This window comes from Anolis carolinensis, chromosome 1, assembly GCF_035594765.1.
Source record: "Anolis carolinensis isolate JA03-04 chromosome 1, rAnoCar3.1.pri, whole genome shotgun sequence".
NCBI classification, from domain to species: Eukaryota; Metazoa; Chordata; class Lepidosauria; order Squamata; family Dactyloidae; genus Anolis; species Anolis carolinensis.
The window spans coordinates 102,086,614-102,103,033 of record NC_085841.1 but is presented as its reverse complement, the minus strand read 5'-3'; the positions used below and the strand labels follow the sequence as shown (position 1 = coordinate 102,103,033).

The 16,420-nt window shown below is 36.7% G+C and overlaps 1 protein-coding gene across 2 annotated transcripts in view; it reads left to right on the top strand.

Moving 5' to 3' along the window:
• The window catches only part of sobp (sine oculis binding protein homolog), a 199,101-nt gene that overhangs the window by 43,363 nt on the left and 139,318 nt on the right, over positions 1-16,420 (top strand). For both annotated transcript variants that reach the window (XM_062980188.1, XM_003215610.4), the window contains exon 4: positions 9,921-10,072. In XM_062980188.1, the coding sequence (XP_062836258.1) occupies positions 9,921-10,072 (152 nt within the window). The remainder of the gene's footprint in view (positions 1-9,920; positions 10,073-16,420) is intronic.

Below are 16,420 nucleotides of genomic sequence, written 5' to 3'. Positions count from 1 at the left end.
CTGATGTTCTTGCGAAATGCTGATTATGCTTGAAATTTCTCTCTGAGTGATATGACGGTTGTCCTGAATCAATCTGTCAACCTTTTGCTTGTGAAACTCAGTGGTTGCTGTTACAGGACCTCCAACTCTTTGTTTGTCACACTAGTCAGATGTTCCCACCTCAACATCTTTAAACTTACTTGCCCAATGACGCACAGTACTCACATAGACACGATCACCATAAACAGCTTGCATTCTCTGATGAATCTCCTTTGGGTGACACCTTCTGCTGTCAAGAATTCAATGACTGCATGTTGCTTAAGTCGCACTGACCGACCGTCTGTGCAGGGTTCCATACTTTGCACTTTAACAACACAACCATTCAATGCTAAGGTTTCCCGCCAAATGGAACTGTAGAGGAGAGTCTCCTGAATAAGCCAGTACCTGCCACATACTAGTACGGCCATCTGTTGAGGAGTTACGAAGGTGGAGACATTACTTTTCATTCAACCCTCGTATTAAAATATACCCAGTCTTAGGTCTTACTAGGAAGAAATTTTTACCAACTGGTGTTGACTGCTACCAATAAATTGTTGAAATCTGTGGTTAATAACTAGGAAAGGGACAATATTACAACTCCTATCATTCTTGCTACATTGTGCTAGCTAGAGCTGATGGGAATAGTAGCCCAAAAATATCTGAAGAGCTGCATTTTATTCATTCCTGTCTTGTAGAATAAAAAGTGGCAGCATGAATGAAAAGTTAGCTAAACTAACAATCATTGACTGTAGAAGCTTTCGTAAGATATGTTATCACAAGTTTTTTTCTTGTAGTTAATTCAAATAGGAGGGGGAGTAAGGGTGGGGGGATGGAGAGTCACTAAAGAATCATTTTAATTAAGCCTTTAAATGGCACTGCAAACTTTTGATGATTAATTGGAGTATGCTTTTGCCTGATGCATATTTAGTTATTATAATGTGATAATTCTATCTTGTTATACAAACTGTTCCCACTGGGAGCATGATTTAACACTGTGAACGCTCTGTGTTTATTGCATTGTTCATTATGAAATGTACACAGGCTGGTAAACCATAAGGAAGCCAGTATAAGTGCTCTCTATACAACAATTGCAGCACGTCCTGTTTCCACCTATGGCAATATAACCGTGGAGTTGAAAACACAGCCTGGAACTACTTGCATAATTGTTGGCTCTATGAATGACAAGACACGAAGGAGGTTGTCTTGATAACACCTGCTCTCTGCAGATGTTTATTGAGATAGGCAGTGAGGATATTTTATTTGTTGTAAAAATAAAAAGCTGTTTGTATTGTTGCACTATAACATTTTGTTCTAACTATGATTTTATAGCACCATGGGAGTTTTGAAAGCATTTAATAAGACTAACCCAATAAAGTTGCTCATGTTGGGAATGTTAACATAAAATGGAGTGGGAGAAATGTGATGTGCAGCTAATGTCATTTTGAGGGCCTCCCAGAGCCCATTTTTGACAATTTGGCCAATTTTGCTCTCCCCAACCATGTTAGAATGAACATGAAGTCAATCATGGTTTGCCCTCCAAGTATTGTAAAACTGCACCTTACATGCCTTAGGCCATTATTTGGAGAGAAAAAAACACTGAGGTGGGAACAATTTTGGCTTTGTTTTCTTTTAAGAACCCAGGAAGACCCAATGGAGCCTCTAAATTTTGTCAGTTATCCATTCCTGACATAAAAAAAAATGTTGGTGATAGGAACTGCTGAGTGACCTAGAATGCTTATTCTCTTCCAAGTTTGTTGTGGTAAATTTCAAATACTTAGCAATGACAACCAGTGATAAAGATGCTTCTTCCCTCTGGCCTCATAAAAGCTTAAAGCTTTCTCATGAACATATATCTTGTAGTGTGTCTTCAGGATCAGCTATATCTAAGAGTATTGAAGGAACTAGCTGAAGTTATTTCTGAACCACTGGCAATTATCTTCGAGAGTTCTTGAAGAACAAGAGAAATCCCAGCAGATTGGAGGAGGGCGAATGTGGTCCCGATCTTCAAGAAGGGAAAAAAGAACGACCCAAACAATTACCGACCGGTCAGCCTCACGTCGATACCAGGCCAGATTCTGGAAAAGATCATTAAGGAAGTGGTCTGCGAACATTTAGAAACAAATGTGGTCATTGCTAATAGCCAACACAGATTTACCAAAAACAAGTCATGCCAAACTAATCTAATCTCTTTTTTCGATAGAGTTACAAGTTGGGTCAATACAGGGAACGCTGTGGATGTAGCGTACCTGGATTTCAGTAAGACCTTCAACAAAGTCCCCCATGACCTTCTGGCAAATAAACTAGTAAAATGTGGGCTAGACAAAACTACAGTTAGGTGGATCTGTAATTGGCTAAGTGAATGAACCCAAAGGGTGCTCACCAATGCGTTGTCTTCATCTTGGAAAGATGTGACGAGTGGAGTGCCGCAGGGTTCCGTCCTGGGCCCGGTTCTGTTCAACATCTTTATTAATGACTTAGAAGAAGGGTTAGAAGGCATGATCATCAAGTCTGCAGATGACACCAAACTGGGAGGGATAGCCAACACTCCAGAAGACAGGAGCAGAGTTCAAAATGATCTTAACAGACTAGAGAGATGGGCCGAAACTAACAAAATTAAGTTCATCAGGGACAAATGCAAGATACTTCACTTTGGCAGAAAAAATGGAATGCAAAGATACAGAATGGGGGACGCCTGGCTTGACAACAGTACATGTGAAAAGGATCTTGGAGTCCTTGTGGACAGCAAGTTAAACATGAGCCTACAATGTGCTGTGGCTGCTAAGAAAGCCAACGGGATTCTGACCTGCATAAATAGGGGCATAGCATCTACATCCAGGGAAGTCATGCTCCCCCTCTATTCTGCCTTGGTCAGACCACACCTGGAATACTGTGTCCAATTCTGGGCACCGCAATTGAAGAGAGATGTTGACAAGCTGGAAAGCGTCCAGAGGAGGGCGACTAAAATGATCAAGAGTCTGGAGAACAAGCCCTATGAGGAGCGGCTTAAAGAATGTTTAGCCTGCAGAAGAGAAGGCTGAGAGGAGACATGATAGCCATGTACAAATACGTGAAGAGAAGTCATAGGGAGGAGGGAATAAGCTTGTTTTCTGCTGCCCTGCAGACTAGGACGTGGAACAATGGCTTCAAACTACAGGAAAGGAGATTCCACCTGAACATCAGGAAGAACTTCCTCACTGTGAGAGCTGTTCAGCAGTGGAACTCTCTCTCCCGAACTGTGGTGGAGGCTCCTTCTTTGGAGGCTTTTAAGCAGAGGCTGGATGACCATCTGTCCGGGGTGCTTTGAATGCGATTTCCTGCTTCTTGGCAGGGGGTTGGACTGAATGGCCCATCAGGTCTCTTCCAACTCTACTATTCTATGATTCTATGATTCTAGGACAGAAAGGTATAGGTTGAGTATCCCTTATGAAATGCTTGGGATCAGAAGTATGGAATACTTGCGCATATATATATATATATATATATATATATATATATATATATATATACACACACACACATACATACACACACACACACACACACACACACACACACACGTAATGGGATATCTTGGAGATGGGATCAAACTCTAAATATGAAATGTATTTATGTTTCATATACTTCTTATACACAGAACCTGAAAGCAATTTTATTTTTAAATTAAATTTGTGCATAAAACAAAGTTTGTGTACATTGAACAAAGCAATGTTGCTATCTCAGTCACCCGTGAACACATTTGGATTTTGCGATATTTCAGAATTCTCAATAAGGGATTCTCAACCTATATTGTACGTATCTTGCAATATCTAGCCAGTGATAATCAGAAGCAGAATGCAGCGTGACAGAGCTTCATGGTGCCTTAGCCCCAGATACTGGTGAGAGCTGCTCCCTCCATCTTTGACTGGCCTTTGAAGGGAAAAAAACTCCTTAATTCCTCCCCTCAGTACTACTTCCCTTTCTTCATGCATCCTGTCTTATTAGCACTGCAAGCTTGAAGGCAAAGAAATGCAAATTAATGGTTTGTAAACCACTCTAGGAGCCTTTCGTTTGGCTGAATGGTATGATAAATAAATAAAGATTCCAAACAAATTGCCTTGAGTAAACCTAATTTCATACACACTTCTAGAGTTTAAGGATTTTTAAGAGGGTTTAGTGGACATATTGATTTATGATAAAGTTGTGGAAAATATAGATCTGAAGTATCTGACTTATTTGTAATAATGGCAAAGTGGCTTCATGCTTACATTAGTTCTTTTCAAAATTCAGAAACTACTCATCTTTATGCTCAAAATGTTTGTGTTTGTTGAGCCAGATATCATACCTCAGTTGAAATAGATAGTAGCAATAAGAGATAATTTTAACAAGAAACCAAAAACAAACAAATTACCAGGTCCAGGTAGAGTTTGATTCTCTCAGAAGTGAAGAGGACATATTTTGTTGGGTGTGGACAAGCAAAACTACAGGTACTGGTCCCGCAGGTGTGAGGTCATGCCATACTCTTAATCTATGAGATTTGCTGTTGTAAATAAATAATAATGGCTACCAATCTGGGCAGCTTTAAAGGAAATTAGATGAATTCATGGAGGATAGGGATGTCAGTTGCTGTAGCGACAGAATGCTGGAACAGATTGGCTTTTGTTCTTACCCTGTACTGGACTTCATTTATTCCTGTTTAGGAATAAGAAGAAACAAATATGTCAACCAACAAATCTTGCTGTGTGAAGTGTTTATTCAGACTTCCAGACAACCATGTCTCTTGCAGAAATTCAACTGTATCAGAAGTAGGGTCATAGGCCTTTCAAATTGAAAGTTGTATAACGACACAGACAAATAGCTGGGGATAGTTCTCTTGGATTTTAAATAATTGGCAATAAATATTTTCACTTAAGTATGAGTAACAATTAATGCTCCCTCATTCTCTTGAGGGATAAAAGAACATTACATGTCTAGCTGCTGAAACTCATCTGTCTGATCACAGATGCTGTATTTTGTCTCTCCTTAGTTAGGAGAAAGCTGGACCAAAGGGCTAGCCTATCAAATGACTTCTTCCTTCCCTTTTTCATCAGTATTTTATCAATCCCCTAAAACTTTTAGCGCTTCAGAAATTGTGAGCTGATATGTTTCGGTATGATTCTGTCTCCCATTTTATTTTTCCATAGCTCACAAAACTGGCTCTTTGTTTTGACCACAGAGTATGCTCATCCTCATAATTTGATTTGTTAAGGGTTTTTTTAATTGACCAAATGTTGATATTTTACCGAATCTTTCTATTACACCATTTCTTGTTGATGAGCAGTACTGCGTTGGCACTATAAGAATGAATGGCTATTAGTATGTATGGTATTGTTGTCTTTTTTCATTATATATTCAATTTCTAGGATGCATTCTGAATTTTGGGCTGTATTTATCTTCAGTCATTGTGAGGAAAATGTTTAATAGCTCAGAAGAGTTTAAATCTATTGCTGTAGTAGATTATGGAAAAGGAGTGGATTAAGTGAAGAAACCACTTTAGCTCGTATTGCTTGTATTTTCCTTGAGTGACTAACATCATTTGACTCCATATCTGTTTCCCTTTTATCTGTCAAAGTGTATTTGTCACCCTGTTTTCTCAATACAAAACAAATGCATGTGTTCCACCTGGAAGCTAAAACTTTAAAAATACTTGGTTGAGTCTGCATTGTATTCTCTTCTTGTTTTTCGCAGCTGAATTGAGTAAATAGAAGCTCAATATACAATAGATCGGTCAAAATGTGAATGCCTCTTACAGCTGTTTTTCAGGGTTCCCATCTTTGTCTTCACCTCTCATTTTATTTAATTGTGGATATTTCATCTTGATAAAATAAAATGTTTAAAAGCAATTTAAAATGTTTAAAAGCAATGTGGAGCAGAACAGACAACTCTGTATCTGTATGCTTGTCCGCAATGTCCTGCCTCATGTATAGAGGAAGAGTTGTTTGAGGCTACAGACAATGCAGTCACTGTTGCTCATTTTTGGTCAAAAGATATTTAGCCGCTTGTGCTCCATCTATTTTTATCAGTTTTATACTAATTTATGCAATGCTTTTGATACAAAATAAATACATCTTGATGAAATACAGTTTTAGAGAACCAATGGAGTATAGTGGACTGAATGTTAGACTAGAATTCAAAGACACCAGGATATGAATTAGTCATGGAATTCACTCAGTGGCCTAGGGAAAGTTCACTCTCTCTCAGCCTTCCTCTAAAAATACATACAATTTATTTTGCTTTCCTGTAATCTTTGGATATTGCAAACTTATATATGTTCTTGAACTATCTGTCCATATTCTAGAAATTGATTTTTGGTTAGTTCAAATTGATTCTTTGGTTTGATCCCTAATACCTGCATCCATTTCTTAAGGGAGGGAGAATCTTATAACTGTTTGAACATCACTGTTTGAACATATAACACATAGTTGCCAACTTTATATGTACACACACATATCGTGATTTGATCATCTTTTCTAGGTGATTTGTGATTAATGTATTTTCAGTTTATTATCTGTTGTCTTATTTTTTAATTCATTTGTTTTCATTTTTGTTTTCTTTGTTTTCTCCTGCCCCAATATAATATTTGCACAATAAAAAAAGCAGAAAATATGTCCACTGTTTCTTTCCAAGAACTAAGCATTATCTTACAGGTAAGAATACGCATCAGTCCTATAATGCATATCCTGTTACCAGTTTTCCTAAGATTTCTTTTTTTTACTGGATTACTTCAGCCATTGCATCAGGACAGCTCAGATGTTGCTTTCTGTTATGGACACGTATCTGGTGTGTTCAAGACACCAGAACACCTCCATGCCATGAGTTCACAACCAAGGTTGAGGAATGAAAACAGAGTGAAAACATATGGGGCTCTGCATGGGAAAGAGCCCGATAAGAAGAACTGGCTTATACTGGAGAAGACCTGAGAGCTTGCCTGTGTTTTCTTCATCTGTAACTTTGCTGTATAGTAGTAACCTAGCATTAAAGAAATTTGTAGTAGTGCTGTCATAATTCTGCAGAATTATTGGCAAACTAATTTGTACTAAAGGCATTTGGCTCCTTTCCCTAGCTGCCATAATTCAAAGCTATGTGCCACATTTGATTCATGTTAACAGAATAAATATTGCCAGTTTAATAACATTTCCACTACTCTCAATGTTGTGATTTATATTTATCAGTAAAAGTTCTTTGATGCTGACAATAAACTTTTAGATTTAACCAGACTCCTCAGCTTTAAAAATAATGTTGTCTTGTGCTTTACACATAGCGATAATGCTTTTAAAATCATTGTTTTGTAATACTTTAAAAAACAAACATTGTAATGCACCTTCTAAGTTCCAATGTGATTATTTCCCCTCTTACTATAAAACAGTGCCTGTTAAACTCAATTAATCTTATTTCTGAGTAAGACATGACTTTGTGAAAAATATAGGTTATGTAGAAAGTCAGAATCTAGGGTTTTCGGGAGAGTGAAATGGGGAAGAGGTGTCATACAGAATGCATTTGCATAGGAATGAGGTCCCTGTACTCCACAAGAACTGCTACAAGACTGTTGAATTTGTGAGAAGAAGATTGAGGTGAACTTTCTAGAAGAGGCATGGGCAAACGTCAGCCCTCCAGGTGTTGTGGACTACAACTCCCAAAATTCCTAACAGCCTATCGGCTGTTAGGAATTGTGGGAGTTGTAGTCCACAACACCTGGAGGGCTGACGTTTGCCCATGCCTCTTCTAGAAAGTATGATAGAAATGCATAAACAATATACATGAAATGTAATGTGAATATTAGATTAGCATAGCATTGTAAATTAGACAATTAAGCTATGCAGATATACTTGGTGATGCAATTTATTGAATTCAGTGAGACTTAATTACAAGTAAACAAGATGGCTTTCTGTATATGACAAAAAAATATCAACGGGAACAAACCAGTCCAAATTCAAGTTAAATTGTATGAAGTTTGACGTCCACCATTTTACAGAACAGTGAATTCTCAGAAGATACATACAGCTATTACATATCTTTTTCCTGGAAGAACGCAGGCTCTCTAATACTATTGTGGAGACCTTAGAGCAAATGAAGTAGTTGGATTGACAATAAAGGGAGACTTTGGAGGTTTGCAGCATTTTAGGTTAGCTTTTGGCATTTGAATGAAAAAAAAAGACTGATAAATATTTCTGGATCATTCAATGATTAAAACATCTAATTCACCATTAAGAAAATAACAGGATCATAACAGCAAATTGTATGCAGAGTTCCTAGTCATACATACAGAACCTATAAATGTGCCATTTTATGCCTCCTGGACGATCTGTTCATGCAACAGATTGAATGCATGTAATATAGTGGCAAGTAGAGACTGTCATGGCAATTCTCTCTTTTTGTCTACATGTTGGCAAAGTACTGAAATTGGTAATGTGATGTGGTCAACATCACAAAAACAGGAATGTTAGAACAGAATGAATGGATTTACACTTTTAACATTTTTAAGTTATGGGGGTATTTAATGTTTAGATCCATTCTAAATATCTATTTAAATTATATGATTGTAGTAAAAACCTTATGAAAATGAAGCTGAACAATTCAATCTGTGATTTATCCTAGTATCCCTTTTCCTTTCCCTGTTTTAATCTTGGGGAAAATGTAACAGGTACCTAAATGTTTGAAATATCATTTCATATCCATCCTACCAAATGCCATGTCCATGTTTTTCTTTTCCCTGCTGTATCCCGGTTACTTCATCTCCTCAATCCACTTTGAATGTTTACTGGTTTTCTGTTGGATTCCAGAAAAAAAGATGGGATTCCTAAAGCAATTAAAAGGCCAGCTGAAAACTTTGTTGGTCTCTCAATTAATTAATAATCAAGAACAATTCTGAATTAAATTGATGCTGAAAGTCCAATTTAAGCTAATCCATTAAACTAAAACAAACAAACATAATTAAATTACATGTAGTTATCAGACTAATTATAACTTACTTGAAAACTTAATTTATTTTAATTAGTTCCTTTCATAGCAATATCACTAATCAGAGCAGACTGTGGGAAGTAAGGATGAGGAAGACATGCAGGGACATAAGGAAGCCCCCTAATACAGCAATAGTAGGATGATGCTCTAGACTCCAGAGTATAATTTTACCATAGTTTCATATTAAAGTCTTCACTGTATCATTACAGTCATGATACTTCTAGGAAACTTTCCAAGGTCCGACTGGGAGCAAATAAGAGTTCTCCCATGGAGCACACGTGGCAACCTGGCTATTTTAGTGCCTTCCGATCATCAAGGATAATGGCTGCCACTCCTTAATGTGTCACATTGCCTTGCTTTTAAATTTATTGACACAGGATTATAAAAAAATATCCTGGAAACCTCTGCTTTAAATTAAGGAGGACTGGAGTCTCACCATGCAGAAATGTTAAACTGCTCCAGATTAAGCCATCCATCTGTTTGTCACGTATTATATTTGAAGTGGAAATGTTCATTTTGAGAAAGAGCACAAGTCTGGCCCTGATGAAGTACCAGCAAGGCTCCCAGCTACTTGGAAATTGCTTACCCTTTGTAAGCAAATGAAGTTGATTTTGCTCTTTTTGCAGTTTTTTTAATATATAAAGAAAGCCCAATACTTTCTTGAAAGTACTAAAAACTTCTAAATTTCAGTGGATTAAATCATTTCATAAAATAGATTATCATTTTCAGATCATTGAAGAGTGATGCAACTTGTCACCAGCGCTTTAAGAGCACAGAGATAAAACATAAATATACACACTTCTAGAGCACAAAGACAAAGATATATGAGAAGAAAAATGACTGAAATACATGTTTGAGATACAGTGAATGGATGTTTGACAGGTTGCTCATCCTGGTATATAAATGCTGTTGTTTTCTTTGTGTTGCAGAAGATGATGTGTCAAATGTACAAATAATGTGTGCCTGGTGCCAGAAAGTGGGAATCAAGCGCTATTCCCTGAGTATGGGGAGTGAAGTGAAATGTTTCTGTAGCGAGAAATGCTTTGCAGCTTGCCGAAGAGCATATTTCAAGAGAAACAAGGTAAGAGAATGTGATTGTAACATACACAGAGCACCCATCCCAATGTCGATATATCAGGTGGCATTTTATGTTTAGAAGACCCCCCCCCAAATCCATCTTTCCCCTTTCTTCATTGTTTATAGGACTACCAAAACCTTTGATTAAACTGACCATATCCTATCAATTTATACCAACCATGTGCACTTGTGTTCTGTAAAGAAAACGTATTGATGGGCCACTAAGGTATTAATATTGCCTTATCAAATATCAGTCACAAGCATTTTAATTGCACTTAAGTATTCTTGCAGAAATTAGAAAAAAAATTAATGTCAAAAACAAGAAAGTATAAATCTTATGTAAACATTTACACCTAAATAATAGCAGTGAAGTATTTTTGTGTGGTTCATAACCATATTAAAATGTGGATTAAAGCACTTTGTAGAGAGCTTGACTCTTTTCCATTGACACCAGTGGTCTTTTAAATTTTCCCTTTCTTTTTCCTCCTCTTTCTCTCCCCCCCCCCTTTCATGAATTTGTGTGCATTTCAGATAGTTTATGATCTGTTTGGCGCTATCAATACCTATGCCATCATTGGAACTGTTCTGAACTAACATTTCATTTAGCCTTTAACGTGAATGTAATTGCCATATAAGTTTATAAAAAGAGCTTATTAATAAAAATAATTAAAATTACTTTCATTTACTCAGAACCCAAAGGTAAAGAAAGGTGGTTTGAAAGAGACTAAATGCACTTCCATTAAACCATGCCATCAGTTTTAATTATGTAAATAATTGATAGTTAGGAACCACTCATTGGTTTCCATACCTTTATTATTTTTAAAACGTATTAAAATTGGAGCTGTAACAAATTTCAATAAGTGAATTTTTAAAATAAATATATGTAACTTTGTTAAAAACAGGCTCTATGTTTCAATATTTATTAGCCTGATTACAATACCTCAATTTGAGCTGTTGTGCTTAGTTCGTTGCTTTACAAAAAACAGACTTTTTATAAAAAATGTTTTATTGATGTACTTTATTATGATATTTTTCAACATTCTTAAGGCTGTTTATAAGAATGAAACTGTAACAGAAATGTAAATATAAGAGTAATGTAATAATACTTATTCTTCATGAAATGCTTCATAAATAAAAGCACTATAAAAGAGCTGGATTAATAAAATGAATTCTGCTACTGGTTCAAAAATTAATAAGAAAAGAAAAAAAAGGAGAAAAGGAAATGAAGGGGAAGTGGGGGAGACAATTAGGCAGCAAAGGTTTGGGTAAACAAATAATGCATCAGTAGATGTTGGAAAAGATTTAGCAGAGGGAGAGCTCTGATAGCCATAGACAAAGCACTCCAGCCAGATGCCACTGGAAATGGAAAGGAGGGAGATGCAAGATTGAAGAAAGTAAAAAGCAAACCATAATACAATGCAGAGACATTTAATAAGGAAAGGGGAAAAGGGGGATCATAGAAAATTTCTAAAGAAAGATATTTGAAACGAAGACAGTTATGAAAAATAATAGTGAAGTGAGAAAATATTGAATTTTGAGGAATGGCAGTAGATAAAACTCATAAGCAAGCAGCACTGTTCAAAATGGACAAGACTTTAGAAATACAATGAATAAATTTAAAATAAGCATCCTTAAATAAAGCTAAGTGAGGAAGCGTCTGTAGCCAGAATGAAAAAATGCTTGAAATAATAAAAACCTGAGAATTAGCTGAGGTTTATTCAAAGAAAAAAAAATACTGTTTTTTTAAAATTTTAAAAACCCTACAAGCCACCTTGAGTACCTACACTGGGAGAAAGTGAGAAAACAAATCAATCAATCCATCCAACCAACAAATGGCTAGTGAGTTAAAAACATTGAATGAAAGTGCAACGAATTGATTAGCAATAAATTTCTCATGGACTTATCCCTGGAAGGTGCACTTTTAATAAGATCATGTCCTAGTCACTTAAAAACGATGCACATAGGGAAGTGTTCAAATGTCCAGAGTATGGGTTGTTCTCCAGGTTGTATTGTTCTCTGGGTCGCAGTATTGGCCCTTTAAATATCTTGCAATATATTAAGATACTTCTTTAAGACTTCCCAATTCCTTCCAATTACAAGTTTAAAGAACAACTGAAAATAGTGTTTTAAAAGGTCAAAATAATGCAGTCTTTTCTGATATGTAAAACTGCTTGTTATCAACACATCACTATATCAATATATCACTATAGAAGATTTAGGTGGCAGCAGCCAATATTTGCAAACTTAAATTTATTTATTCTGTTTGTGTCACATTATTTTGCTGAAAATAATTGTCTAGACCAATGCTTCCCAACTTGTAGGTCTCCAGGTGTTTTGGCCTACAACAATCCCAGCCAGTTTGCCAATTGTTAGGATTTCTGGGAGTTGAAGGCCAAAACATCTGGGGACCCACAAATTGAGTACGACTGGTCTAGATACAGTGACAGGAATCCACAGGTAAAAAGAATTTCCAAAAGGATGTCTCCTGTTGAATCAGGGAATGCTTTCATAAACTGTCTTAGCCCAAACATTAGCAGATTATGTGAGTGGGATGAAAATTTCTGCGCACACACTTGTGTTGAATTGCAAATAGAATAAGCAGTTGTACAAATCAATCATACAACAGATTGTAAAACCATTTTGCAGAACTACTAACATACTAAAAATGTGTTGACTACCACACTTGTGCTACCTCAGTAAACACACACATACCAGTAGACCTGTACTCAAGCAATGACGTGATTGTATACAGGCCATTGTATGCACGTAGTTCACATGGTTAGTTTCCTGTGTGCAGAGAAGCATACAAACACTTCTCTCCCAGATTGGTTTTCTGTCTACAGTGTATATCAGATGATTGATATGTTTGATTTTGTGACAGTGAGAGTAAGACAACTTAATGCCAGAGGATAAAACACAGTGAATTGAATTCAACATATGTCAGTTAAAATAACCTTGTTATGAGTGAATAATATAGGCGGAGGCAGTATCTACTTATATAATAACTTACTGAATATAAATGCAGTCACTTTCATTATATAGATACTCTATAAAGTGGAACAGCAATCAGTGTTGGTTTTAAGTTCTTGTGCTGGCCGTGCACATTTTCACTGGAACCTTAGACTCATTATATGTTGTAATAGCATCTGTATTTTATGAGAGCCAGTGTGATACCATGGTCTGAGCATTGGACTAGGCCTCTGAAAACCAAGGCTCAGGTCCCTTTAGCCATGAGAAACCACTGGGTGACCTTGGGCAAACAACACCCTCTCTTCTTCAGAGGAAGGCAACCTCCTCTGAAAAAGTCTTGCCAAGAAAACCCTCAGATAGCTTTGCAATAAAGTCTCTATAAGTCTGAATTGAAGGTACAAAACAAGAACAACTGTACTGTGTAAACTGCTTTCTTGTTGAAAACAGTGTGTGACACGAATACTTAGTACATTCAGCTGACAATGGCTTCTTTCAGAAGAATGGGAAAAAGGATGAGCCACCTTCTATCTGAAGCCCCTTGCCCCTCAGTTTTTTGCCTTGCATAATTGGGAGCCTTCAGAAGCAGAAAGAATAAGGGGAATGGAAAATCCTGGCACATGAGAAAGTCTGTTCATGTGACACTGGGCCCTGAACAGATATTTTTAACCCAGCTGTTGAATATTTCTTCTATATTCAAAACAGCTACCACCTTGCTAAGGAGCATGCTTATTGGGAAGTCACCTCACTCATACTCAAGCAAAGAGCAAGTAACACATGATATAAAAGTATTTTGGAACACTATATTGTTTTAAAACGTAACCCTTTACTTTGAAATAACTCCCATATGTTCAGTAGGTTTGCATTTTCAATGAAAGACAAACTTTTGATTGCAAAATCCCCAATACTCCTTTCCCTGCCATATCAAAATTGCTTGATGTATCATGATAGGAATAATCTTTGATCTCTTTCGTATATATTTAATAGCATGGTTTCAGACAATGTTTATGTTTGTTATGGTAGAAAGCATGCAGTCGGGTTCGACAGCTGTGCTTGTGTGTGGGGGGACTTTGTATTATGATGCTCTGTGTGTGGTGGGAGATCAAAGAGGCAAGGCGGCCAATGTTTCAGGTTTAACTGGTGACCTTTAAACTGTTAACTACCCAACTAGTTGTGTACCTGTCTTTCCCATTACTTTAATGTTTATTTATGTATTTGAGGTTACGGCATTCTACACCTTCTCATTTTTCAAACAGAGAAATAATAAGGTCACATTTCACCTGCCTTATGCATGTTTTAAACAGTACATCTCTCCAACAATATAGTGTTGTGTTACAATAAATATGTACAGCTGCTGCATTTCTGCTAACTGATATGTCTTTGTGGTCATTTCATTTATGGCTTGGATTTCCTAATGGATTGTACAAGGTAGACTTCCCTTTCCTAGCCTGACGATGAAGTACAGCAATAAGCACTTAGCCTAGTCTGAGAGAAAGAAAGAGCAGACTGGGAATATTTTTAGTACTTCAGAAATAAAAATCATAAAAATAATTACATTATGACCAAATGTGTGGGAAATCAGATCTTAATCTACATTTTGTAAAATTTTGTAGGATACAGAATATGTATAACATGTTGTGTCTGCTTAGAAATAGTAATCAGGTTATTTATGGCTACCACCTGGACATAGTTTTAAAACACTTCCAGTTATACAATTATACATGCTGCAAAAGGAGCCACGTGGGTACACGACATAACAAAGCGGAGGTACAATGCTGTAGAAGTGGATTGCTGATTGCATATCTTACTACTGCCATCCCCCATCCTTAATTCCTCACAGATCTACTCTGGATCATTCGGATCCAAATTCCCCTTGCAGCACCACTAACAAAGGCACTCTATTAAAAAGTGAGCTTAACTGGATGCAATTTGATACATTGGTCAGAACCAAGGCACAGTTCGCATTCATTTCCATGAGTAAACCAAATGCTTAGTTTTCTGTTTCTAAAATCAGAAAAAGGAGTTTCAGCGAGTGGACTACTTAACTTTTGCTGAATATGTCTTTGAATATGAATGGCAAACACCAGCTAATTATAAATATATAATGGATATAAACATAAGTAGTTTTTTCTTCTATATTAACTTACATAGTATAGTGTTATTCCCTGGTATTTATTACTACATAATAATTTTATTTGGGTATGATTTACCCAGTGGTGAATGGTGTTAAAGCACTGAGCTGCTGAACTTGCAGACCAAAAGGTCCCAGGTTCAAATCCCGGGAGCGGAGTGAGCGCCCGCTGTTAGCTCCAGCTTCTGCCAACCTAGCAGTTTGAAAACATGAAAATGTGAGTAGATCAATAGGTACCGCTCCGGCGGGAAGGTAATGGCGCTCCATGCAGTCATGCCGGCCACATGACCTTGGAGGTGTCTATGGACAACGCTGGCTATTCAGCTTAGAAATGGAGATGAGCACCAACCCCCAGAGTCAGACATGACTGGACTTAACGTCAGGGGAAACCTTTACCTTTACCTATGATTTACAAAAAATTAGACAAGTTATACAGTGTCCCCTCACTACTTCATGGTTCACTTTTCGCGAATTCGCTGTTTCGCGGTTTTTCAAAAAGACTATTATAAATCATTAAAAAATACAATTTACAGCCTAAGGAAGGGAGTAAGGAGAAGCCAAAGGGAGAGAAAAGGAGCCCTAGCGCCAACAGGAGGAGGAGAAGGTGATTTATCAACACACAATTGGTTGATAAAGACTTAAAATAGTATATAACTACTAAAATAATGTATAAATATTAAAATAAATATAGTGTCCCTACTTTGTGGATTTTCACTTATTGTGGGTGGTCCTGGAACCTAACCCCAGCGATAAGTGAGGGAGCACTGTACTTGTGTAAAATGTTTTCTCTATTTAGTTTACTATAAACTAGAATATGAATATTTGTTTTTCTGGGATGCAAAAGCTTTAATTAATGGCATGTGAAAGAATAGTTTCTTCTGCCTTTTTAGTATTACTTTTCTTAAAATTAAATTAAAATAAATAAAACAGAAACATATGAGAAAAAGAGGAAGAGTCAATTACAGATGAATTGATTCAGTTAAAGAAGCTGCAATCTTGAGTTCGCAAGACATGAGCAGAATTATTGATGACCACAGTTATTGGAGCTCTCCTTCATAGGGCTGCCACAAGTTGAGTAACAACAACAACAACAAAATTAAAGCCATTCTTCAAGCTTATTTTTAGATGTATGTAAAGCAGAATACACAAAAACACATGATTAGGATACCTTTATATAAACTGCTATATTCCACATATATTTGTGAAATACTTCAGTCAGATAGCAACAGCTTTGGTCCAAGACAAATAGCAGGG